The 25527-nt window shown below is 40.3% G+C and overlaps 1 protein-coding gene across 1 annotated transcript; it reads right to left on the reverse strand.

The window, feature by feature from the left end:
* Positions 1-1982: 1982 nt before the first annotated feature.
* Positions 1983-21488, reverse strand: LOC306957922 (trifunctional purine biosynthetic protein adenosine-3-like; the record flags this gene model as incomplete). The annotated part of the gene is made up of 21 exons (XM_079549272.1): positions 1983-2255; positions 2928-3043; positions 3591-3732; positions 5480-5610; positions 5935-6078; positions 7025-7231; positions 7686-7838; positions 8139-8390; positions 8931-9129; positions 10191-10300; positions 10949-11043; positions 11181-11412; positions 13242-13410; positions 13904-13989; positions 15397-15481; positions 16323-16448; positions 17283-17342; positions 17882-17993; positions 19678-19852; positions 20468-20563; positions 21344-21488. The coding sequence occupies 21 exons, from the start codon at positions 21486-21488 to the stop codon at positions 1983-1985; spliced, it is 3108 nt and encodes a 1035-aa protein (XP_079405398.1).
* Between the last annotated feature and the right edge of the window lie 4039 nt (positions 21489-25527).

Raw genomic sequence — 25527 nt, forward strand, 5'->3', positions numbered from 1 at the left:
GATGGTGATAGCAGGGAGAACTACAGAGCACAATACCTTGCATTCTATAATCTTATAACCATTTATTTGTTTGGTTTGAAACATGATCCATCATGCTTACTATGCATTCCAAACAATACACAACATGAAGTAACTACAGGCCAACAGCAAAATAAGCAACATGTTTATCATAAATATTAACTATAAATATATATATACTATATATATATAAAGATTTGTTCATCTCTCCTCGTTACAGTTCTTCCTATTTCTCCTACATCAAGCTCCTTGCTCCTGCTGCTGAAGTGCAAAAGACAAATACAGATTACTGTACATAAATGCACAGCGTGCAGCAAGAAATGGAATTCCCCTTTCTCCTCTCTCCTCCTCCACTGAAACACCACTGAGATACACACTAATTAAATAAATGAATAAATAAATAGGAGTTTCTGAATGGAGCTGGCTCATGCTCTCAAACAGCCCGCCACAGCCAGCAGCAGTTACACAGCATGTCCCTTACTAGTACAGGATGCATAATTCCAGAACAACTACTTTTATTTTTTTCACTGCATCCAATGGTTGTTAGTGATCTCTCCCCAGGAAAGTCAGCTCTGGCTACATGGCAAGTCGGGCTGGGGATGTCCTGCTGATTTCATGGATTGAAGAAGAAAAAATGCCTGAAATCTGCTAACAGTTTCTAATCTATTTTCCACCCCACCAGATACAGAGGCTTTAACACCAAGTTCTGAGAACATCTGTGTGCAGTGCCTTCCAGGAATAGGGCAAAGTGTTAAGATTTATGTTTGCTGTGTGCTATTACACTGCAATAAAATCCGTGAAGGGCGGTTTATTTCACTTTGTTTTGCCTTCTGAAGAGCTCCTGCCTTGCTGGTCATCGGCTCTTCTGTTTGGCAGCTCACTACACATCTGTTTGTTAAAAGGGCCTACAAAGAGATTTTCATTTCAAAAGTAATTTCCATGTTCGCTTTTGCCTACTTAAAGGCACAACACCAGATCAAAAGGATTGCAGCAGTAATTTTGAACTCCTGATGATGGACAAAGTTCACCATGTTGAAGGCTGAATTACTGAATGCTATGTGCTCTGCATTACCCTTCCACAAAGGCCCTGCTGGTGACAGTAATCCAGAATGAATATATGAATATAGATTATTCCCAATGCAAACACTGAAAATATGACTGATGTCCAGTGCTGCTGCTTTATTCTTGGCTCTTAGCTGCCTCCGATCCTCACCAGGGTCAGAGTGAAGGCATATCATATGCAGTGGCAGCTGGAGGTGCTTGCCGCTGGCCACACTGAGTTTGCAGGAGAAACCCAACTGGCAGTAGCGGGTGGTGGTGCCACAGCTTCAGGGAGCACAAGGCTTCAGCAGCTTCACAGATGTCTGAGAGTTGTGGGCATGGCCTTGCCCCTACTGGATGGGACCAGCAGGGCATCTTCTCTCCTATATGGCCTCACTGACTCCTCTGAGGCTTGAAACACCATCTCACACCCTCTTCCAACAGAAAATGATCAGAGGACTGGAGCACTTCTCCTATGAAGAAAGGTTAAGAGAACTGGGCATGATAAACCTAGAGGAAGCCTCAGAGAGACCTGGCTGTGCCCTTCCAGTACTTGAAGGGAACTTATATTCAGGAGGGAGACCAACTTTACACAGTGATAGTGACAGGACAAGGGGGAATGACTCTAAATTAAAAGAAGGGAGATTTAGGTTAGATGTTAGGAGGAAATTTTTTACTGAGAGGGTGGTGAGGTGCTGGAACAGGTTGCCCAGAGAAGTTGTGGATGCCCCATCCCTGGCTGCAGAACATAGAAATTCACGATCTGAAATGAGTTTGGCTCCCACAGCCAGTTTTGAAAACTAAGTGTAACTAAATGTGCAAGCCCAGAAAAACTGATCATAGCTCAGAATGAAAACCAGAAACATCAATACACCTGCAAAGAGAAGCACATGGCGGGAAGGAAGGAGGAAAGGAAAACCTGGCTACACCACATCATTTTCTTGTGGCTCTGGCATCACCAGAGAGGAAGTGAAGTCATTTTTCTCTTCTTGAAGACACAGACTATGCCTCTCTTGTTTCCAGCAGGTTTTACCATCAGCTCCTAGTTGCACTGCCCCACTGGCCACTAGATGCAGGGCGATGGGAAAAGCCCGGCACTCAGCTTCCTTAACCCTTTCTGACAGCATCTCCTCAGTGTCGTCTGCCTTCACAGATACCGGCTCCTGGTGGATTACTGCTTTTGGACAAGATTCCTCCTACAACAGAGATATTGGAAGAAGTCTTAGAAAAGGCTGGTTTGCATTGTCAGTGAGGTTATAGAAGATATTCAAGGCCAGGTTGGATGGGGGCCTAGGCAGCCTGAGCTGGTAGGTGGCAGCCCTGCCCACGGCAGTAGGTTGGGGCTGGGTGGGCTTTAAGATCCCTTCCTACCCAAAACTTTTTGTGATTCTATGATGAAGACAGGACACAGAAAGTCTCATGAGATACCTCAAGTAAGCACAACCACAGTTGTGTGCAAGAGGCTGTAAGTACGTAAGAGGGCCACCTCCATTAGGAATGCATACATTGCATGTACTGAGTAGAGTGGGGATAGACATGGGCTAGAAGACTTGGAGGGCACCTTGCTGTGGTGAGGAGACACTGGAAAAAAGTAATGTCCGTGATATGAAAGAAAAAGGCAGGACCTTGAGAAACCACAGATAAGTGAGTGAAAAGACAAAAACAAGGGAAGCAAAATGTGGTGAAGGAGCAGGGCCACAAAGAGTAAAGCTGTGCAAAGTAATTCCTGCAAACTTCGCGTTTTACTGGAAACAACCCTAAGACCTCTATACATTCTTACCACTTTTTCATTCTTCTGCCTTCAGAAAGGGGAGGGAAAAAAAAAAAACAAATTCCTTTTCATCACTGTTAGAAAAGAGGACACTCACCAGGACAAAATGCACAGCGCAGCCAGTGACTTTGAATCCAGTTGGAAGGGAGTGCTGATGCGCGTTTCCAGCCTTGACTGGTGGGAAAAGTGATGGGGAAGCATTCAGAATTTTCCCTAGAGATCAGGGTGAGAGGAGAAAAGAAAAATCAATCTGAATGGAATTTCCTTTGAAAATAAAAGTGAGACGTGACCACCACTTCAAAACAGCATTCAGCACCTCAGGAGCTCAAAGAGCAGACAGCAGAGCAGTCAGGACGACATAGCGGGACATTTCCACGTTTAAAAGCCAAAAGAGGTTCTCCAGCACAGCTCCTGGGAAAACAAGATGGTTACACTACCTGCACAGAAAACAAAACTTCTGCTTGCTCCACAGGCATTTCTTCTTCCCAGCAAGAAGATATACAAACTCCGTGACATTGCTTTTTGTCCCTCTGTCAGTAATTGTGCCGGCACAGGACACTTCACTGCCAGTGCACAGTCAGAGCTGATGGCTGGAATGAATGGAGGAAGCATGTGGCAGCCCCACTGACTTACATTCCAATCCTCAGTGTCATCAAGGCTGAGGGAGATTTAACCAAAGACGAAGAACTGCAACTGTGTAATTCTGGTAAGCCCAAGCATCTCATTTTAATTTCTTTTTTACAGAGTTGTAATTTCTTACCTTTCCATTTCCTGAGAAAAGGACTGGACAATATTCTCATAAATCCTGAAAGACATATCAGTTCAACAGCAAATTCTTCAAGAACTCGGTCAATTGTGCTGTCAAATTCAGAGCGACTCCCATATAACTTGTGATCAATCACCTAAAACATTAAAACACATCAGCAAGAATACCAAAGAAGTAACTTCATGTGAATGAGAGTATTTTCTTGAGCAACAAAGAAAAAATAAAACATATTCATTCGAGCTCACTCGAAGACTTAATGAGGTATGAACTTGCACATTATTCTGGATACTTGTGATTTATACAAGCATTCCTGGAAACATCCCAATCGCTTGCTAGTTAACACAGGCTGCTTCTCACAGCATGCTGTAATATACATACAAAATCTGCATTAAGAAAAGCCAAGGGAAAAGACAAAATTAAGGAGGACATCTCCAGAATGCCTGGCCAAAGACTGAAGTAAAATCAACATCACCATTAGTCAGTCTGTAGCTCCATACGGAAATGTATTCATCTAGAAGACAACAAGCTGACCAGAAATTCCATGTAAGAAGAGGAGTGAAGTTTTAATTCTACTCAACCACTTATCTCCGGGTCCCCAAATACGTGTTGATTCCTGACTATACCTGACTGTTCACAAAGACATTCAAATAAGGTCCTGACAGAGCTGTCATGCTCTTACCTAGGAAAATGTGAATGATTTTTGACACCATGTAGATTTTTTTCTCCTTTGTCTTGCCAGAGTCTTTATACTGCCAGAAAAAAAAAGTAATGTGGATCCAATTCAGCTGCTGAGGAAGTTGTTGAAAACTTTTTAATGGATGGAGAGCCTCTAACAGCATTTAATGCCATCTGTGCATAGCTGTACAAATATGATAACTGCTCCAAATCATCAAACACTAGACAGAAGAATTCCTGGTGGGCTGCATTTGAAATCGCAAGTTGTTCAGTGTTTTCAAAAGCTACTTTCTACACTATCATAGAATCATAGAATCATGAAGGTTGGAAAAGACCCCTAGGATGACCCAGTCCAACCACCAGCCCACACCCCCCCACTCCCACTGCCCACGTCCCTCAGTGCCACATCCACACGGCTCCTGAACACCTCCAGGGACGGTGACTGCACCACCTCCCTGGGCAGCCTGTGCCACTGCAGCACTGCTCTTGCTGAACAGAAATTGTTCTTAACATCCAACCTGAACCTCCCTTGGCACAATTTGAGGTCATTATCTCTCAGCCTCTCACTGTCACCTGGGAGAAGAAACTTGACAAAATATGATGACATAATGTTATTGTCTTTCTGTGTCTTAGTTTTACGAAACAAACCAGTGAAAATTTCCACAACACAGTACTACTTTACTGACCAAAAGCAGGAGATTCTTAGATAGTGCCACTGAAACTGACTGTGCACATGAGGCTTTCTAAGAAAGGATGAGCCAATGAGACAACATGCTTATATTTTTCACAGAGCCTGAAGTCTTGCTGATTCTGTTACAGATGTAAGCTGCTTGGGCTACAGTTTTAGATCTAAATCATCAAAGCACTTGCAAGAGTAGAATGTAAGCACACTAATTTCTCTGAGATTAAAGCACACCTTCAAGTGCAGGCACATGCTTATTTTAAATCTCTTCATAACCCGGACTGAAGTACCCATTGAAGAGACAAGAAACATGCTCACAGCCTCCACTGAGTGCTGTGTAAGGTCGACAGAACCTCCAGCTTTGTCCCTGCTGATGACTTCAATAGATTTGTGCTACACTCGCTTATCTACATAAAAGGTTGAAACTAATGTGAAACACAAATTTTTACCAAGCTTTACATTAAAGGCCTACAGATTCAATAGGTGTGAGGTGGTGGTATAGAGGAAAGGAAATAGGTGCCTTTACCCTGGTGGGAATTCCAGCACGGGCTGCATTTCGTAGTTCTTCAACACCAGACTTGCTGGAGATGACAAGGACAACTTGAGCACAGCTGCCTGGTTCTTTTGCGTAATTGATGAGAGCAGCAAGATTTGTGCCTCAAGTGGAAAGAGAGCAAATATTTATGAAACGGATAAGCACCTGTGTTACTGAGAAAGGACTCTCAGTTTTGTTTATCTAATAAAAATTCTAGTTGCAACAAATGCACAAATTGAAGAGGACAAAGCAATTTATGCACTAATAAATCTCATTTGTTAAGCAGTACAAAAAACCACATTATTGAATGCCAGTTAAAATATAGCCTGTTCTCAGAAGACTCCATAGACTACCAAAAAAAGTCAAGGTAGATGCATTTATACCAGGGTTGAATTCACCTCCCTTTGTACGAACATTTCTCTGTGCGATGATAAACAAAATCTCACCTGTTCCAGAGACGAGAACAGCTACTTTAACTTTGTTCTTTCTGGGTTGTTGTTGACTCTCTACAACAGTGTTATTCAGCAGATGCTGGGGGCTGCTCAGCTGCAGAGCTTCAAGAAGATTCTCAACTTTGATGTGAGAACCTCCTCCAAATATGTGCGGAAAACATTAAAAATAAAACATTTTTGATCTTACTTTCCCTTCTAAAATTACTTCACATAGCTCACTAATCATAAATTTCAGTTAATAGAAAACCTATCAGCAATAAATTTATGCTAGCACCAACTGAACTACAAAAATGGATACTAATTAAATAAACAAATCACACTGTTGTGCGTTCATTCTACCCGTTGGGCTGCAAAGGGCTAGATATAGCATAGTACTTTCAAGGATTATCCCCATCTTTTACACTTCTCCTTTTCTCTCATGTTACGAAATGAAACCAACAATGGTGGTGACAGTGCTGACACTTTATTTTGACTGCCAAAACTGCTCCCCAAACTGTTCAGAAACCAGAAGAATTCCAGCTCATGTCTTGCTGTACATAATCATTGGATATATACCAGAATGAAGACTTATTATTGTCAACCTGTGACTGTACACACATGTGGCCTATCCTCTGTCTTTACATGGGATCCATGTGAGTTGGAAAAGGGTTGGAAAGGAAGTATGTTGATTACTTAATTGTTCTAGAATATAACAGACTAAATAATGTTAAGAGTCCTTACAGACAGTCATCAGGTAAGAAACTGTTCAAGTAATGTCATTCAGCAAGCCTCCTCATGGTATTTAATAATGAAATGTAGATGTGAAAGCATCAAGTAGCCTTAAGCCTAGTGACATAACAAGAGAAAAATGTGTACTACAGACAATTTGCAACAGAACAGTTCCTACAGAACTAAGGACAGCGGGAACCTTCCAGGAGATGCTCGGCACCTCACAGAATCACGCTACAGCAACTTATTCTGCATCAAGTTAGAAGGAAATAATGTGCACTTAAATGGAAACCCCTCTGAAGAAGGAGAAGTGAATGCAGTCACACCATACTATTTGATTTTTGTGTCTTTATATCCCATTAGGACATCTGCTTACCTGTGTGACAAGGGGCAACAACTTTTCCAATCAGCCAAGCTTCCTCATGTCTCTGTACATCCCTGAGAACATGCTGGGCCAACTCCTTCTGTACAACCAAGACTGCACCAATCCCACAATTAAATGTCTGGGCCATCTCCTTCTCAGAGAGGTTTCCTTCCTTATAGAGCCAGCAGAAGATCTCAGGTATCTTCCAGGTAAGGGCATCTGAAGAAAAGATAGGAAAAACATACTTGATCAGCATATGTGCACTACCCACCTGCAATTATATACAGTAATGTATATTACAAGAGCTGATACATGTGAATTCTTGGTATTTTAAGAATATTTCCTGAAGAGGACACTGATCCAACTTCCAGTCAACTTATGGGTGCTGCTTATGTAAGAGGTTTCTAGATATAATTTGTGCAAGACAAGGCCTTTCAAGGCTTTCTGAGAACATATAGGAAATGGCAAATTGAAACATGCTCATCCTCGATGAGCCATAAGGATAAAGTTACAGATGACTTACACCTCTTCTATGAGAGATAAAGGAGCCACATGACAAAACAACTTCTGACTTTTTTGGATTACTTGAGCAGCTTCCTTTCTTGTCTTTGAAAGAAACAATGAGTAGGAATATAAATTTTGTCAAATAGAAAGAGCCATATTTGATATTTACCCAGGACAGCGCTGACATGTTCTGGCAGGATTCGAGAGATGCCTTCCAGCAACCCTTCCTCAGCAATAAAGACAAAAGACTTCACATGCCCTGAGCGAAGAACAGGCACCAAAGATGGACTGTACAGTTTTGCTGGAGTCAGCAATACATCTCCTGCAAACAAAAGTGTCAATTCAAAGAGTTTTTAAAAAAAATGTATTAGGTGTTTTGATGGGAATGATTCTCTGAATGGGTTCTCCTTGATCTTTCTGGCAGCAAACAGTAAAGATTTGTAAAGTAGCAAACAGTGCTGCTCCACTCCTCCAAAACTAACAAAGCAAGACCTACCTATTTCAAAGACTGACTAACACTAATAAACATGTTTTAATAAACAACCCTTGGCAGCACCTAGTTATGAAAATGTCTATGCAAGATCCATTTGGAGGCTTGCTTCAGAGAAGGAAGATATTTTACCTAGAGTCTTGTCACCACAACTGCCAGGTGCTGGAGAGGAGTAGTGCAGGGAGGACATTAAGAGTATCTTCCTTATGATGGAAAAGGCTCGGCCGTGAATCCCAGAAGAGGCCAGTCCAATAAGCACATCCTCCTCATCAGCTCTCTGCAGACCCAAAAGCATCTGTCCTCGCTCCACTGCACCAACCACAAAGCCAGCCAAGTCATACTCTCCAGAAGAATACATGCTAGTCACCTCAGCAATCTCCCTGCCTAAATGGGGGATAAAAAGCAGTCAGCACGAGCAGTCAGCATATTCACTTTAAATCCATAGCATCTCTTAAAATAGGTAACATATCCAGGACAGCTGTAGCTGTCTACAGCCTAAACAGCATATTCAGACACTTTTTAAAAGTTCATTGTTTCTTACCTCATAGCTTCAACAAAACAAAGCTTCATTAAGTTATTGAAAGAAGAAAAGTGTTTTTTTGCATTTTGCACTACTTACCTGACACTTCTCTGCTATGAGGAACATCAGAGTGGGAATGAAAACATTTGCACCTCAAGAGTGTAAGGCATGGGCAATTTTTTTCTTTGTACAAGAATAGATGAGACCCAAGATCCAAAAAGCAAAAATCATGCTTCCATGCTGACTTGTTTCATAAATCAAGAAGATTTTGTGCCCTTTTTTTCCCCCCGAAAAAGAAACCAAATGTTCTAATGCTATATAATAGAGCTGCCTATAAACTCTATTCACTAATCATCATTTTAACATCAGAATCTTCAAATACCAAAGAAGAGGTGTGTCCATACCTAGGAAAGCACATCCTGCATTTCTGCATGCGTCAGCTATTCCTTCTTTGATTGCTTCAGTCACTTTGACATCAAGTTTGCCACAGGAAAAATAGGTGAGAAAGAAGAGGGGCTCTGCCCCTTGAGCCAGGATGTCATTAACACACAAGGCAACCAGGTCCTGTCCTATGGTGTCGTGTCTCTTACACGCTTGTGCAATCTGCAAAACATGGTAGGAACCAGCAGTGCTGACGGGAGATACAGAAAACTCAAATGGTAATCAAATAAGCAGAAATCTTCATTTCCTTGATAAACATCACAACAGAAGATACAGGTGGAAGACATCTAGTAGATAATCTAGTTTAAATTAAGAGAAATCAGATAATTTTCTTCAAGAGAAAATAAATATATATTTTAAAAGCATTCTTTCAAATTCTAACTATGCTACTCATAAATTGTTATTTGGGGTTGTTTGTTTGTTTATTTTGGAATACTATGTCAAATAGGGCATAAGAGGTACCTTAAGTCAATTACGAATTCTTGGGACATCCAACCTACAGAACACCTTAGCAATTTCCATAAATAATACTAGATTGCTTAAACATTACTGTCTGTTCTGCAATGCCCGCTGATTTCCCTGGGCTACACAGCAAAATGGAAGCAATTTCGTTAAACAGTGTTTTGTTCATCTGCAAGTTGACAAGGAATGAGATTCTCCACTCCCACCCTCCACAAGGAGTCTTTTGGTCCAGCTACCTCATTACATGGAGAACACAGGCCTGGTTTATAACTTCCTTGATAAGCAGCTCTTCTATAGAGTAAAATGTTATCAAACCTCAAGAAGGCTTCTATTGAATTTAAAAAATACAGAAATCCTTTTTTCACCCAGTGGCCTGACAGAAATAATCAGGCTACCTCTGCATATAATTTATTAAACTCAGACTGACAGTAATAATTTCAGCACTTTTCTGTACCAGTTTCTCTCTGAACTGATCTTTCTCAAAGCCACTGGATTTCCCAGCAGAAATTCTAATTCTTAGTTCCTCAAGTGCATGACTAAATGTTTTATTATCATCACAAAATATCCCAAATCTCCACATTCTCAATGGCACATGTGCACACTTTGCTCAAGTGATCATCTATAAAGCTCAATTGACTACTGCAGTGGATTTGGGATATATTTGTAATGCTCAGAAGGGTGCAGATGGTGCAACTGACTGTGGCACTTAAAACAGTCTTGGGAGATAACATGAGTTTTGCTACAGTCAAGTTGCAAATTACCTGAAGTTTAGGTCCAAGGCCTTTAGTTTGAGATACCAGGATAGGATCATCATAACCAGATGCTTTTAAATCAAAGAAACCAGCAAAGCCTCTTACTTCTGAATGACTGCCTGCCAAATACAAATATGTAAAGGATTGTTTTTAAGGGAAATAAAAAGACCTAAAGCATGCACCAAGCAAGTATTGCAGATTATGATTTCTTGGACAAGACAAAACAGACAAATCATAGATAGCTTTATGAAGCTTGGACCCTAAAGTCATATATTTCATGGTGCTGTTGAATTTTAACAGCTCTTTTTCTTTTTTTTCCTTCTCTTTTTCTAAGGGCTAAAAAAAAAAGAAGAAATTTTCCTCAACAGATCACTACTGAGAGTAAAGAGGCAAATAGAGTTCTGAAAGGCAAACAAGTTCAGTAACTGTCTGCCACATCCTAAAAATTGTTTGGGTTTTGTGCTCATACATACAGCTGGTAGGATGACTTCTGTCCAAAATCATTCAATGAATCCAAGAGTTATTCTGCTCACTAAGCTACCCTTGAAGAAGTGCAATCATTCTCATGATAAGCCAACTATCTTTTCAGTAAGATATAAGGAGGAATGAGAAAGAAATGAGTTTTCATTTTTCATGGTGACACCAGCCCAATATCTCAAACTCAGTTTCAGTGCCAAGAGGCTGTCTACTCAACTCTTGGGGAAAAAAAAGTTCTGGTCTCATTTGCTATACTGAGGAAATTCAAATATTCTTTTTCCTAATCTTACCTGATCTGGTACGACTTACAATTGATCTTTTCAGCTGGTAAAACAAAACATCACTGGTTACAGCTTCCACACATCTCTCTTTGTATATCAAACCCCTGCAGGGAAGAAAAGGACATGCTAGCAGCAATAGCTACATTTTCTGCATAGATCATCATCATTCATCGTACGAAGGGTAACAACAGATATAACTTTGGGCTAGCATCAACTTCTACTAGTGCCTTTGCTTACATACAGAGACTGTTTGAGAAGTCGAATGCCCCGATGGCCAATGTCCCTCCTGTATGTGGCACCCTTGAAACATATGGCTGCTACTCCCCTGTTGGCTTCTCCCAGTGCTGTCATCAGATCCTCCTTAACAGCAGTAACGGAGAGGACTCTGCCACCACTTGTAACCACTCTGCCATCCTTCACTGTTGTGCCAGCGTGGAACACCTGCAGCCCTAACTCTTTGGCTGGAAGGAGCCCTACAAAAGCAAAAGGAACACTGAGTATTTTAAATCAGATACTACGTTGGTAAAGCAGTGAAGATTGAAGTCCTTTCTTCAGTCAAGGGAGAAGAACAACAAGGCTTCCCACTTTACCTTTCTTATGAGAAACAGCATCACCAGTGATGGGCATCACTCCCCATTGGCCCAAAGATTCCCTTTTCAGAGAGCTGGTAAGGACACAGATCACACAGGAACAAAAAAAGGGGATCTAGATACCACTGCAGGACATACAGCTACGCTGTGCCAGGGAAAAGCTGTACTGTAACTGGGAATAATTTCTGCACGGTTTTCCAGATGAAACCATTCCACAATTCATAGCAATTTATTACTTGGACTCCCCCTGATATTAAATTATTAACGTTAATGGCACTGCCCCATCCACACTGTTATGACCACTTCACACAATACCCTGCCACATTTGCAATCCATGCTTTATAAATATCTGCAGGTTTGCATTTTGTTATTTTGTGTCTGTGTATTTTCCTGCTAGAGGATTTTTTGGAAGATAGTATTTTGAGGAGAGAATAAGGGAAGAGGAGGAACTGCTGCCATCACCTGGAGAAAGCAAAGCAAAACACACTTTTCCTTTTGCCTAGAGGGATTTATAAGTGAGTAAAAGTAACCTTTAAACTTGCTGGAATTCTGTTGCACCACCACAGCACTGTGGGGCAAGCTGAGCCCAAGCTGGCTTTGCCACAATGGAAATCTAGTGCCCTCTCCTTGTGTCCTAAGGAATAAAGTGTTTGTTAAGCTATTAAAATGCAAGATTCAATGTGAGTTCCAGAGCCTGACTACTGAAAGAAAACTCACCTAGCAGGGGGATTTGTTCAGTTATATGGTTTGCATTTTCACACTTACAGAAATGCAGAGTTTTCCAGAACACTGCTCATAAAACAAAGTTAATGTAATGGCTGAACTGGAATGGGAGGGTGAGCAATGACAACATGGCAGCAGAAATCTTGAAAAGAGAAAAAACAAGATAACACGACATCCTGCGTGGCTGATGTAGGATAACAGGAGTTCTGAAAAAGAAATGTCCTTGATACAAGATCACCTCTCTGTGTTGGCCTGGCAAAGTAGAAGCAAAGGGGGAAAGAAATAGTTCTGCAACAATTCCCTCTGTTTTCTTTTCTTTTTTTTTTTTTCATTTAAAAAAAAAAATCTTAAGGTAACATTGAAACATGATAAAGTTAACAAAGAAAATGTGTATTGATCTAAAAGCCCACATGCCCACCTTTCCAAAAACCCTACAACCTCTATGAAAAAGAGGGGCTTTTATGTGTTACACAGCAGTGACCCAGACTGGCTGGCACAAAGCAAGGAAACAAATTAACAGTGGAGGAATGAACCACTTCTGTTGTAAAGGTCCTCAGATCTCCACACTTACCTAACATAATGTGACTCTGGCAAAAGCAAAAGCTAGCACAAAGCAGTCATGACCAGATAATGCTGTGGTCCCCATTTCCAACGCAGTTTGTGGAAATACTCCATGTGGATGCACCAGAGTTTTTCCAAGAGGTTATAACACTCTATCACCTTATCTCAACCAGTTACAGACTTCAAAGAATGGTACACTGTTAAACACTTAGGCCCTATGCCACTTTGGACAGGCAAGCTTTCCAGATAAACAATCCTACTGATCAGTTATTTCTTCTACATGGACAAGCAGTGACAGATGAAGGTAGATTCTGAAGAGCTGAGGAGTGGGATGGAGGAAAGCAGGACAACATTCTGGGAGAAGAGGTAAATGCAAGCCTTCCCAAGTACCGGGCTAGAGAAAATAGTAAATAATCTGCTCAAGTTACCTGTTACTTCCATGCCTTTGTCATAGTCTCCTGGGTATCCCAGACTTGCCATGACCACACACACAGCTGTACTGTTTTCTGACCAGGCTGGCATGAAGCTGCAGAGTTTGCCATCAATTGCTGCTTGAATCACTTCATAAAAATCATTTTTAAGCAGTGGAAGAATTACCTGCATAAAATTTTCGTAGTGATAGAAGTTAATTCTTCTTTTGCTGACTTACTGAAAATGAATGTAGGGAAAATTCAAGTAACAGAGTAAAATCTGTACCTGCCAAACCAAAAACACTGTATTTCCCTGTATCTGTAGAATGGAAAGCAGTAATGAACACTAATTTGCAGCAGCTTTTTGAAACAGCAGAAATTCATAACAAGAGATTATGAAGAGACATGAATTCATGCCCCTCCTACTATGTTTATGTCCAGAAGAATAAAATGGAAGGAGCAGCTCTTTAACTTAAATTCTTTAACTAATAATTCACAGAAGCTTACCAGCTAAAATTTTAAGTTACCTCATGCACTGTCTAAGACATTCTCATTCAGATCTGGACATCGAGGGGAAGAAAGACAGAAATCCAAATATACTGTGCAAATTTCCCAAGGCGTGTGATGTAACAGTCAGAGTTAAAGGAAGCACATGTAAGTTCTCAGTGTCTGTCACTCACCTGGCACTGGGGGTCACCAAACTGACATTTAAAGTTTAAAATTTTCACACCATCTTTGGTAAGCATTAACCCCATCTGCAGCACACCTGAGAAGAAAGAACACAATCAGGAAAATGAATTTAAATGTGTATTTTTCAACAACTTTTTAAAATGCAACCTGAAACTTTGGAATGAGGGAAGCATTTCTGTGAACTGTAAGAAATTAGAAGCAGGGATTCAGCAAGCAGTTGTACACAAGTTGTAATAGTTCTACAGTAACCACTGAAGTGGCTTGCAGCAACATGACAAATATTGCATCTCATTTTAGACTGAATACAATGGAAAGCAACCTTCTGCTACAGCCCTCTAATTGTAGGTATCCAAAGATCCAATGGAATAGATAGGATGAAAAAGGAAAAAACAACAGAAACTCCACAATGAAACAATTTCCATAAAACATTGTGATGCAGATCTTGCAATTTTCTTGAGTGTAGTACTGTTATCCATAAATATAAAGGTTACTCTGCATTTCAGGCAAAATAAACAAACCAAAACTTGTGACCATTACTAATAGACAGAAACAAACATTTTCTGAAGTTGGTATTCTGTTATTTCTACTGCTACACACATGTGCATACAGCAATCTGGAGTGGGCCTTTCATTGTGTCATGCCCAGAGAGTAACAAGTGTTAAATATTAATCCCCACAAAGCATCAGGTCCTCCAGCATCATCCTGAAAATGCTCAACACACATTCATTTCTTACTGCAGCACTGTAAAATCTTACTGAGCATGATAAAAAAAAGTTACCAAATAGCTGAGAACACATTGCATCTCTCAAGAGTAGAAAAAAATTATTTTCTCGTATGTAATCTTGGCTGTTGTTACCTAGAGCAGCTGTTGGCCTACAGTGACAGCAGTGAGCATCCCCTTTCCTTTTCCAAAAGTTCTTAAGACAAAGATCTTAAGAAAACTTAAATTGCTGTACACAGAAGTGAACAGTATGACTGATTATACCTCAATTTACAAAGAATCTGCTTGCAACTGTTATAAAACGTTTTAATTTCATAAAAATAGGGTATGTTCTATAGTCCAACATTATTCAGATTGAGTATTTTCAAGCTAGTGAAGTTGAAATGTTACAGTTGTAAAAATCAGATGCAACGGCCCACATAGTTCAGAAGTTTCCCACATTCTGGCTGAAGTTTTTGTTTTTTATAACTAATAAGAAATGCATCTGTTAGCCTGTACTGCACAAAATAAATCAATAAATAAAAAATAAAAAATGAGGCACAATACATCTCCTGAAATGCCATCTGAAGAAGAAAGTTCTCTCCAAAGGAAGAGCTATAAACCAAATCAGTAAGGCTTAATACTCCACGAAAAGTAAACCTTTTTCACTTTTTTTTTTTTTTTTTTTTGGATAAAGATCATTTAGAATTCAAGAGCAATCCCAAACAATGAAATTAATCTTGATAGAACTTTACCTTCATTTTCAGTTGAATGCATACTTACCTACATATGCTGCTCCTTCTTGTCTCAGACTATCAATCACATGTTGAAGAATAGCATCATTGATTTTCTCTAGAACTTCTGGTACCTGATAATCAACATCAAACAGTAATGACATTTGCTGAACCAGCTCTTGGTCCTGAAAGGACCGGGGTAAGTGAATGCCTCAACTGCCAGTCCCACCCAGTATGCTCCTCACATTACGGTGTTACTGCCCTGAAGGACAGATATACTGATGCTCTATCTCACACAATTTTTTCTGTTTCCTTCTTTCTTTACAGGGCCAACTTTAAGGAGGTTTGAGACACTGAAAACCTAGGCTATACAAGTAAGATTGTTTCTGTACTTGTAAAAAACACACCAATAATGTACTTGAGCAGCATATACTATTAACAATAAATGCAAGATTATGTTCAAGACAAAGACTTCAGGCACGTGGAAATTTTGCTGGAACATTTCAAATGATGTTAATAGGAGCAAAACAAGACAAAGCTTAGAAGTAATCATAAAATCATAGAATCACAAGGTTGGAAACGACCTATAAGATCATCTAATCCAACCATCTTCTCAATATCATTGCTACCACAAACTAAACCGTATCTCATAGCTCCTCATCCAGGTGCTTCCTGTAAAAGGTAAATACCAAGTTTGGAAAGAAGGAAAAGATAAACTCCAAGTTTATAGAGAAGGAAAATACTGAGTTTAGGAATAATGTGAAAGATAAAAGAGACTATTCCTCAGAGCACAGGCGAAAGAAATCCTACAGAAGGACTGATAAAGCTTCAACCCTGTGTTGCTCTTACACAAGCACAGTATCAATCAACTCCACAAGAAATTCAGCCTATGTGATAGTAACAAGGTTGAGCCTTAAAGATGCATTAACCAGAAGTGTGATCAGCTTTACTGCAGGCCAAGGAAGACTGCTGTACCTGAGGAACCGGGCAGTAGGCTCCCATTCCTTCAGTATTTGGACCCTGGTCACCATCCAATAATCGTTTGTGGGCTTGGGCTAGGGGCATTGAGGCAACAGTGACACCATCCGTGAAACACAGGCACTGTTAAGAAAGGCACAAGACATAGGAACAGTGACAACATCCTGTGCCATGGGAAGTTAACACTACTGGTCACAGGCTGAAGTTAATTTAGGAGTCTGTCAGGAAAAGTCAGGAATTCAAGCTAAAAAGTCATGGGATCCATTCATTGCGCTGCAAGGCTGATGACACAAAGAATTCAATGAACTTTCTTTTTCTTGTTTTTAAATGATGAAGATAAATGATGGCCCTCATAAGAATGACTTTCTGATGAACCAGATCTTGAACTATCCATGAATAACTGGACATGTGCTTACTGTAAGGCTTAATGGAATTACTTGTATGTTCGAAGTTTAACATCTTTTCTTGCAAATCCAAGGCCTGAATGAGTGTGAGGTATTCTCAATGCAAAACAAACTTTTCACAAATATTTTTTTTTTCAGTAGTCACATAGCAGATAACACACATATTATTAAGTTTTATCTTGCCATTGAATAATAATAACCCACAGTAGAAGACGTGCTAAGATGGGCACTAAGTGTTAGCACAAAATTAATGATGTAACAAGAATTACCAAGATAAGGTCTATATAAAAATGTTTTAGGTGACCATAGGGGAAAAAAAAAAGATAAATTTCCACATAAAAAGATCACCATAATTGCACCATAATGTAGGAAAAATTCTGCTGACATCATAATTGGTTAGTATGACATCAAATTGCTTAGCTTGCGTATTTATTTATTTGTCAAATAAAACAAACATACAAAACTATTTGAAACAATAAATGTGTGGTTATGCACAAAACATAGCAATAATGCCAAGGAATAAAAGCACATAACTATGAAATTGATCACATACAGAAAGTTCTTCCCCTTGAAGAAGTTCTTCAATGACAACGATCTCTCCAAACATTCTGTCCTGCACACACAAAAAAGTCATCAGTCAATAAACATAGCACCTAATTACTAAATCCTCTATTTATTTTCTTTCATCGGAAAACACAATGGATATGCAAAGCTGCAGCTTGTCTGAATCCTGGGATGCTGGGCAAAACTTCTAGAATCTCATTCAGAGATAAGGAAGAGACACTGTCAGGCACCAGGAGCAAAAGGGAAATGGAAAAGCTGGGGGTTTGGTAACGTGGGACCTAGTGCTGGAATGAGAGTTCAGCCACAAACTCCACAGAGCCCTGCTGAGTGCCCACCATCTGTGAGCCAACCTAAGAGAAATTCCCCAGTACCCACAAGGATGAGGAACAAGGAGAAAGTCCCACAGTGATCAAATACATCAGACATGCAGATTGAAGCACCAAACCTAACGAATACATGCAGCTAGGTAGCAGCAGTGCTAATTTCCAGCCTTAATGTGCAAGCTGATAGATGCAATTTTGAGGTTCCTCTTGTTCTTAGTCAAGGACATGAACTGCATTCCCACTATTTAATTAAAGACTTCACCACCTGCATAATCTCTTGGACAGCTTTGCAGGCTTCCTCTTTGCTGGCTGCAATAGTCACTTCCTTTCTAGCTGCAGGGCCCCTTGCCCGTACCACTCGAGCAGGAAAGTCTGTGCTTTAAAAGGAAAGCAAAAGATTCAGGCATCTCTACTGCATCCCATGAAAGGTACATTTTTAAGATGAATGCTTCCCATGTTCTTCCCTTTTTATAAATGTTTAAGGAATAACACATCAAAAAAATGCATTCCAGTAGCCAGTCTATCCTATCATGGAGGTGAACAGGCTTTTGTAGTCATTGATATAGGACTGTGAATTGGAAACCCGCGAATTCTGTTATTGGTTCTGATACCACCTCACTGTATACACTTGGACATGTCAATTAATACTGTGTGCAGTGTCTTCCTCTTTTCCCTGATTTGGGTTACTATTTTGTTTGTGTCGCAGGGTTGTAAAGATGAATTCATTGGTGATTTGTAGGCTAATAACACTTGAATGTACTACAGAAACCTATTAACCACCATGGAAATTCTGACTAGGGTTGTAAGGTTAAGGTTGACTTATGTCTTACGTATCAAGGCTATGCTAGAACTAGGGTATTAACACTGTATCCCCAGAATTGTTCTGCATACTTTTGAACACAAACAAAATCTGGAAAGAGAAAAAAATAATAAAAAATAAACAGAACAAAAAGACAGCGCAGCTTATTTTAACTACAGCTTTATCCATTCATTTCTCTCCAGTTTGTGGTCAAACGGAATGGCCCTTTGAAAGAGCTGATTCATCACACTAGTATACTTCCTGAAATACCTCACTCCTCTTTTTCATGTTATAATTTATACTAGGATAAACCACAACTCTAGATTTTTACAAGCAGCCAAAGTAGGCTCACACAGAGCTCCTTTTCTCTGCAGCTTAATACGCAGAACTGTGGTACTGTTTGGCTTTTGAAGCCTTAGGCACAGTTACAGACATAGAAGTTGGCTTGTTTCTCTAGGTGACCATGATACATACAATGCTGTCACAGGACAAGCCTGGACAAAGTCCATAAAAATGTAGTTGTGTTTTGTTTTGTTTTGTTTTGTTTTGTTTTGTTTTGTTTTGGGGGGGGGGGGGAAGTTCTGCCAGAATATACCACATGAACTATGTGACAGCAATGACAAAGAGTATGTGACACCAGCACAGTCCAATGTAGCTGAATACAGCCACTGCTGTGACCCAGGACCAAAATAGCCACAGCAAAAAGTTATTCTCCCATATGATCCCCCATGATTTCTGAGGTATTACTGATCAAAGCAATTGCAGAGATCTGCAGTCACTTCTCTCTCACATGTAGAGAGAGATACTGTGCAGATGACAAATGAAGATTCTTTAAATTATCAGTATTTAGCCAGTTCCTCCCAAATCACACTATAGAGATACTGCTGTTATCTGTCTGCATAGAAATGATTTTTATCCCTTCTTACCCTTACACAAAAATTTACTGCAGTCTTTTTCTCTGCCACATTTTTTCTTATAAATGGCTAACTAGCACCATCCTGATGAGGATGATTAAAGGGAAGAGGACCAGAAAACAGAAAAATCAACAGAAAAACAGAAAAATTAATCTGTTTAAGTGCCCTGCTCCTTCACCTTCCTGTCTCTGGTTATAAAATTGGTTCAACAATATTCAGTAACCACTTGAAAAGATGAACATTTGAAAACAAAACACTAACTCACTAGTTCTACATAACTATTATGGGCAAAGGCCAAGCACATAAATAACCCAACAAAGAAGGTGTTTCCTGTACCAAAGCATTTACCTGATAATAAACCTACAGGCTTCCTGGGGATTGGTAAAAGCTTTCCATCTTGCTGTTGGGATCCCATGTCGATCCAGAAAAGCTTTGGCAAAACTGGTGTTGGATGCTAGCTGAGCTGCTTTTGCTGATGGTCCAAAACATCTTACTCCAGCTGCTTGTAAGTCATCAACAATACCTAGTTATCAAAAATAGCAAAAGAATCAAGTCATCTCTCTAGAAACATTCTGACAAAATGAAAGCCACGTAGCCATTCCAGCATTTTGCTAACACTTCTCATTGTTTCAAACAACTAATCCATCCTTAAAACAAGGTTCTGAATATCCAGTAATTTTGTTTCCTATTACTAAGAAGTGTCACAGTTACCAACTCGTGGCTATATGACTGTTGGATACTTCTGCTCACTGTTTATGACACGGAGATCTTAAATATCACATTACAATAAATGTCAGCAATGGTTTTGGTACTGCTACATAAAGCAGCAATGTTGGGACTATTGCAAGAAAATCTTTATAGCAAAAAACACAGCAGAAGACACAAGAATACCTGTAACCATCATTGACTTGTAGTCCTGCATGATTTCCCCAGTCAATTTGTAACATACAAAAAGCAGCATACAGCTATTGAGCCAAAAATTTCAGGTGGCTGCAACTCGCATCTACAAGATGCTCCAAATTTTCTTGCACTTTACTTTAATCCAGTCAGTGTGTGCCTTCAAATCCCAAAGACATCATTTTGAAGCAAGATTCAAGGTGCTGATTTTTACTGTCAAGATAATTTACTCCAGCCTTACCAGCTGCCAAAAGAGTTTCTTGTCCAACTACTACAAGTCCAATGTTATGATCTTTGCAGAACTGGGTAACAATAGTGTGATTGCTCACTAAAACAGCTGAAAAGGAAAAGGATATATAAGAAAACACTGCTACAAAGCCTAAATAAGAAATGGAAGATAGGAGATTCAGTGTTCAATCTCCCTTAAAAGTATGATTAAAAAACTGAGTTAGCAGCCCATGAAGGGCAAAATGAAACATAATACAATAATAACAGAGTTATTAAAACACTTCCAGTTTACATTGTTCTCTTTATTATACATTTACTATCTTATTACCTGCCTTCCATTTCATATATATAATCAGTACAAACTTTTTGAAGTTACTAATCATAGCAGACTAAAAACTTTAAAAATGAAACCTGAAGTTCATAAGAAAACTCAGGCTTAAGATCTGAGCTAAAATTTAATCAGTGTTAGTGAATGAGTTAACTACATTTAGCTGAGCAGCCTAGGCAGACACTGAAGTATTTGTCCATAAGAAGGTAGTATCTTTGAGCCTTCTCTTCCACTGTTAAGCTGGAATGAAATTTGTCAAGCATAGCAAACAATAGGAGGAAAGAGACGAGGTATAGAAATACACAGTCTCATATAATCCTCACTATCTTAAGAAGTTAGGATAAAAATAGATACAATATGATGTTTTATTAGGCAGTTCTAATATACAGAAACAAAACATACTGGAAAAAAGGCATGACTTAAATAATTTGTAGTGCCGCTAACAGAAAAGAACCGTTGTATTCTACTAACTGAATACAAATGTGGTCAGTTCCGTTTCAATTCCCACATCCATATGGCCAACTGCTTGCCACAGTATTTGACTTTTTCCCCTCTTTTTACCTGAATTTGAAATTTTTCCACTGTTGGCTGTCCCTGCGTTTCCAGGAGCAACAAACACTTGTTTTACATGTGGGGACTGGGCCAGCTTCCAGGCCAATGCATGCTCTCTGCCTCCACTGCCAATCACAAGCACTCGATCAGCCATTAGCCTGTGCAAACCCAGAGTCATTATGTTGATTACTATCTAGTTATTCCAGAAACTCAAGTAAAAATAAGCAAAAGAAATTGCGTTACATCCCTTAAGTAATAGCAATCCAGTTCTTATCAGAAAGATATCTACAAGACATTGCAATTATATAATCACAGACTCGTGGAATCATAGAATCACAGAATGGCTTTGTTTGGAAGGGACCTCAGAAATAATCTAGTTCCAAAACTTTGCCATGGGCAGGATTGCCAATCATTAGTTCAGGCACTAGATCAGGCTGTCCAGGGCCCTATCCAACCTAGCCTTGGAACAGAGAGCCCAGGACTGTATCAGTAGTGACAGTGGATAGTTGCATCATTCGCACTCTGATTTAAACACGGTGAAATCACAGAGAATTCTTCCACTTGTTTCAGCACTGTCAATATTTCCTCTCTTGAGCAGTCAGGCTGAAATAATCTAACATCTAGGTCTCACCAAATCCTTCACACAACTGAAGAAGACAGGACAGGAAGCTTCATACAAATGCTCCAGGTAATTTAGCGGGTATCTCAAACTGAACACTGTGGTCAACCTGGGAACTTCCCGTGAGTGTAAACACCTTCAATAATAAATAGCGAAGACAGTTTTCAGACAGGTTTAATACTTTGACAACTGCTAGGAGGGTAACTTGAGCAGAATAGCATGCTCAATAAAAGAATAACTGTTAATTTCACTACCAGACTGACATTTACAACAGTTCCTCGATAATATTTCTAGGCAAATTAGTTTTGATCTATTTCAGAAATATTATCATACCAACATCTGCAAATTTAATTTTTCCATATGTGCTGAATGTGGACAAATGTCAGAAAGAAAAATAATCTCAGAGCATGACCTTTAAGGAAGACGCTATTGGCATAAAGCAGTCCTTACCCAGGAAATACATAATAAATTAAAGTTACCATAAAACAACTGCTTTGTAGGCAACGTTGTCAGCCTTTTCAAAAGAAATCATGACTGTTGGTCTGAGTTCATTACGTAGCTTCCAAAGGTTAACAAAAGTTAAATATGTGACACTGAGTTATTATTGTGATATAACAATAATCACGTTCCTAATTCCCGAGACAGCATTAAGATGTCTTCACCTAATATCAACAAACTAAAATTTAACTATATATTTTCATAGTTATTAAATTGTCCAAGTGTAATATAAGTACTTTAGGTGCCTTGTCCTGCTGCAAATTATCTAAGAGAGATTTTAAATTTTAAGTACTGTACTTCATGCACATAAACAGGGAGAGTGTGCTTAATGCTCTATCAATCACCAGACCCATTTCCTGGCAAAAGAATTTTCTTTCCTTTTCCTTCATACTGTGCAAGTGTCCTGTATGTCAGCCTTTGTCTTTTCTTTTTTCACTGCTTGACAAATATTTCTGTAATCACAAGGAAGGTGCTGTAAGCTTAAAAGTAAGGAGTAAGAACTGCTGTATCTATAGCAAAGATGCACTCTACAAAGCTTCAGTGGTAATTAATAAAAAGCCAAGTGTCTTCAAAAGCCAAATAGTTTTTCTCTTAATCATCATTTCACAATTCACCAAAGTTTTAGAAGGCAGAATAAATTCAAATTGCTAACTGGGAACAGAGTGAGACCAAGCAATGCCTCCTATTCTGTGGGGAAAAAAAAGAAGAAAAAGAAAAAACATTTCCATTTGTTTGTTGTCCATTTTACAACACAGTGAGGACACAAACCCCCCCCCCCCTTTTTTTTTTTTTTTTGCAAAGCAACTTGCATGCATACTGGATGAAAAGAAAGCCATAAGAGAGCCAGTCCTAGGGGAAGGGCTCTGCAGAGGGGTATCTCTTTTGGAGCATCTTTTCTTACCACATCAGACCCTGCAGCTTGTTCACACAAAAGGTTGAGGAATCCTCCTGATGAATTCTAGTTTTCCTTCTGCTCCTGCTTCAGATCCAAATGACTTCTGATCCCCTAAAGCCAGAGATAAGGATGAGAGCCTGAAAGAAGCAGACAGACATGCATGCTGTCCTGTCCCCTTATCGTGTCTGATGGTAGCTGGCAGCATCACCTTAGTGCCTCCTGCTGTACGAAACAGACCTCCCCAAAAACTTCAGTAGTGTGCACTGCTCTTCCTTCTTTCCATTTTTCCTTAGCTAATGATGAAACAACTCTTCCCAACCAATCAGTCCTACAATGTTAACAGTATTCAATCCTAAAAAAAAAAAAAAAAAAAAAAAAAAAAAAGAGCTACAATGAGACATGAAAAAGGCGGGATCACTCAGTTTCCATGCTGTTCACAGCAATATTACATCTTCTAACAAGAGAGGATTCTCAAAGGCAGTGTGTAAAAATAAAAAACAGCACTCGTGGTCTAAACAGAACTATTTACGTTAAAAACAACCCACCAAACTCTCACATCTCTGTTTAGTGTAATGAAATATATCCTTAGATTTATACACAAAAATTACCTTCATGTCTTGCATGTACATGAATCATGGCCCCCCCTTGATTAATACATGTTTTACCTTCAGAAGGAACTTAATATAGACATCATCAAGGATAACATGTAGTGTTATTTTCCACCAAGTCCTATGCTGTTCTCTTCAGCATCCTAGTCCTGTCATGACAGTACCTGAAACCATTTGGTTAGCAACAACCAAGCTTGCCGTGTTACAGCTCAGTCAGCACTGAAAACCAAATTAGCGCATGCCAGCATAATGCTGGACAATACCTCTGCCTCTTGAAGTCAGGCAGTGAACAAAAGAATACACTAACACAAGCATGTTGTTTTCACACCACTAGAGCAGTTTTCAAAGTAAACCCACCAAGTTTGTTCAAAAATTCCACGCAATTAATGGTTGGTGTATGCTGGACAGACACTGTCCTGGAATGCTGTGGTTTGTGGACACGCATGCCACATAAAAACCTAAAGCATTGCTTAACAACTATTTCTAGACCCTTTTCTTTAGTTTTGTGGATTATTTCACATTTTCTATCCATGACTGAACAGCAAACTGCCAGAATAAGAGTCTTATCTCTCATAAAATGAAAGAATAACACTTCTGTCTCTTTCTTTCCAGGATTTCTTGTAATAGCCAGGATGTGTGAAAAATTAAGTCAGGAACAAAATTCCCACAGTCCCGAAACATTCCACAGATTCATGAAGCATTCCACATTTTTCTTAGGACAAGAAGGAACGAATTCAAGTTGTGCCACGGGAGGTTCAGGTTGGGTATTAGGAACAATTTCTGTTCAGCAAGAGCGGTGATGCCGTGGCACAGGCTGCCCAGGGAGGTGGTGCAGTCACCGTCCCTGGAGGTGTTCAGGAGCCGTGTGGATGTGGCACTGAGGGACGTGGGCAGTGGGCGTGGGGGGGTGGGTTCAGCGCTAGATCGCATGTATAACCGCACGCACGTATAACCATACGCACTGAGAGAGAAGCGCGCTGGCCGCCATATTGCCGCCTGCCTAACCGCACTGCGCATGCCCCCAGCAGCGGGCCCGCCATTGCCCCTCCGCTCGCATGCCGCCGAGTCACGTGTCTCCCGGCAGAGCTGGCGGCGGCGCTCGGGCTCCCCCCGGCGGGCCGCGGGGAGCCGTCCGTGTGAGACAGGGAGAGCAGGGCAGGGGAGCGGGGAGGCGGCGGGCAGCAGGCAGCAGGTGAGGCGGCGTCGCGCGGAGGGGTGTCTCTCCCGCCCTACATAGCAGTGCGTGTGGGCGCCCTCTTCGTGAGTGCCAGCGCCCCCTTGGCCTGGTGGGGGTCGGCCGTTGGGAGTAGAAGGGGCGGGGTTAGCTCCGGCTGCTGCGTTCCGCTCGCCTCGGCCCTGAGCCTGCAGCCTGCCCAGCGTAGTTAGAGCTGGCCCAGGGGCATAAGAACCCGATCTGTAAGGACCGCTTCATATCAGGATATTGAATTTCAAGAGATTATTCATTGATGGGCTGTTTACGAGGGTTGATAGTGATAGGACGAAGGGGAATGGTTTTAAATTGAGACAGGGGAGGTTTAGGTTAGATATTAGGAGGAAGTTTTTCACACAGAGG

The sequence above is a fragment of the Tetrao urogallus genome (assembly GCF_951394365.1).
Source record: "Tetrao urogallus genome assembly, chromosome: 1".
Classification (NCBI taxonomy): domain Eukaryota; kingdom Metazoa; phylum Chordata; class Aves; order Galliformes; family Phasianidae; genus Tetrao; species Tetrao urogallus.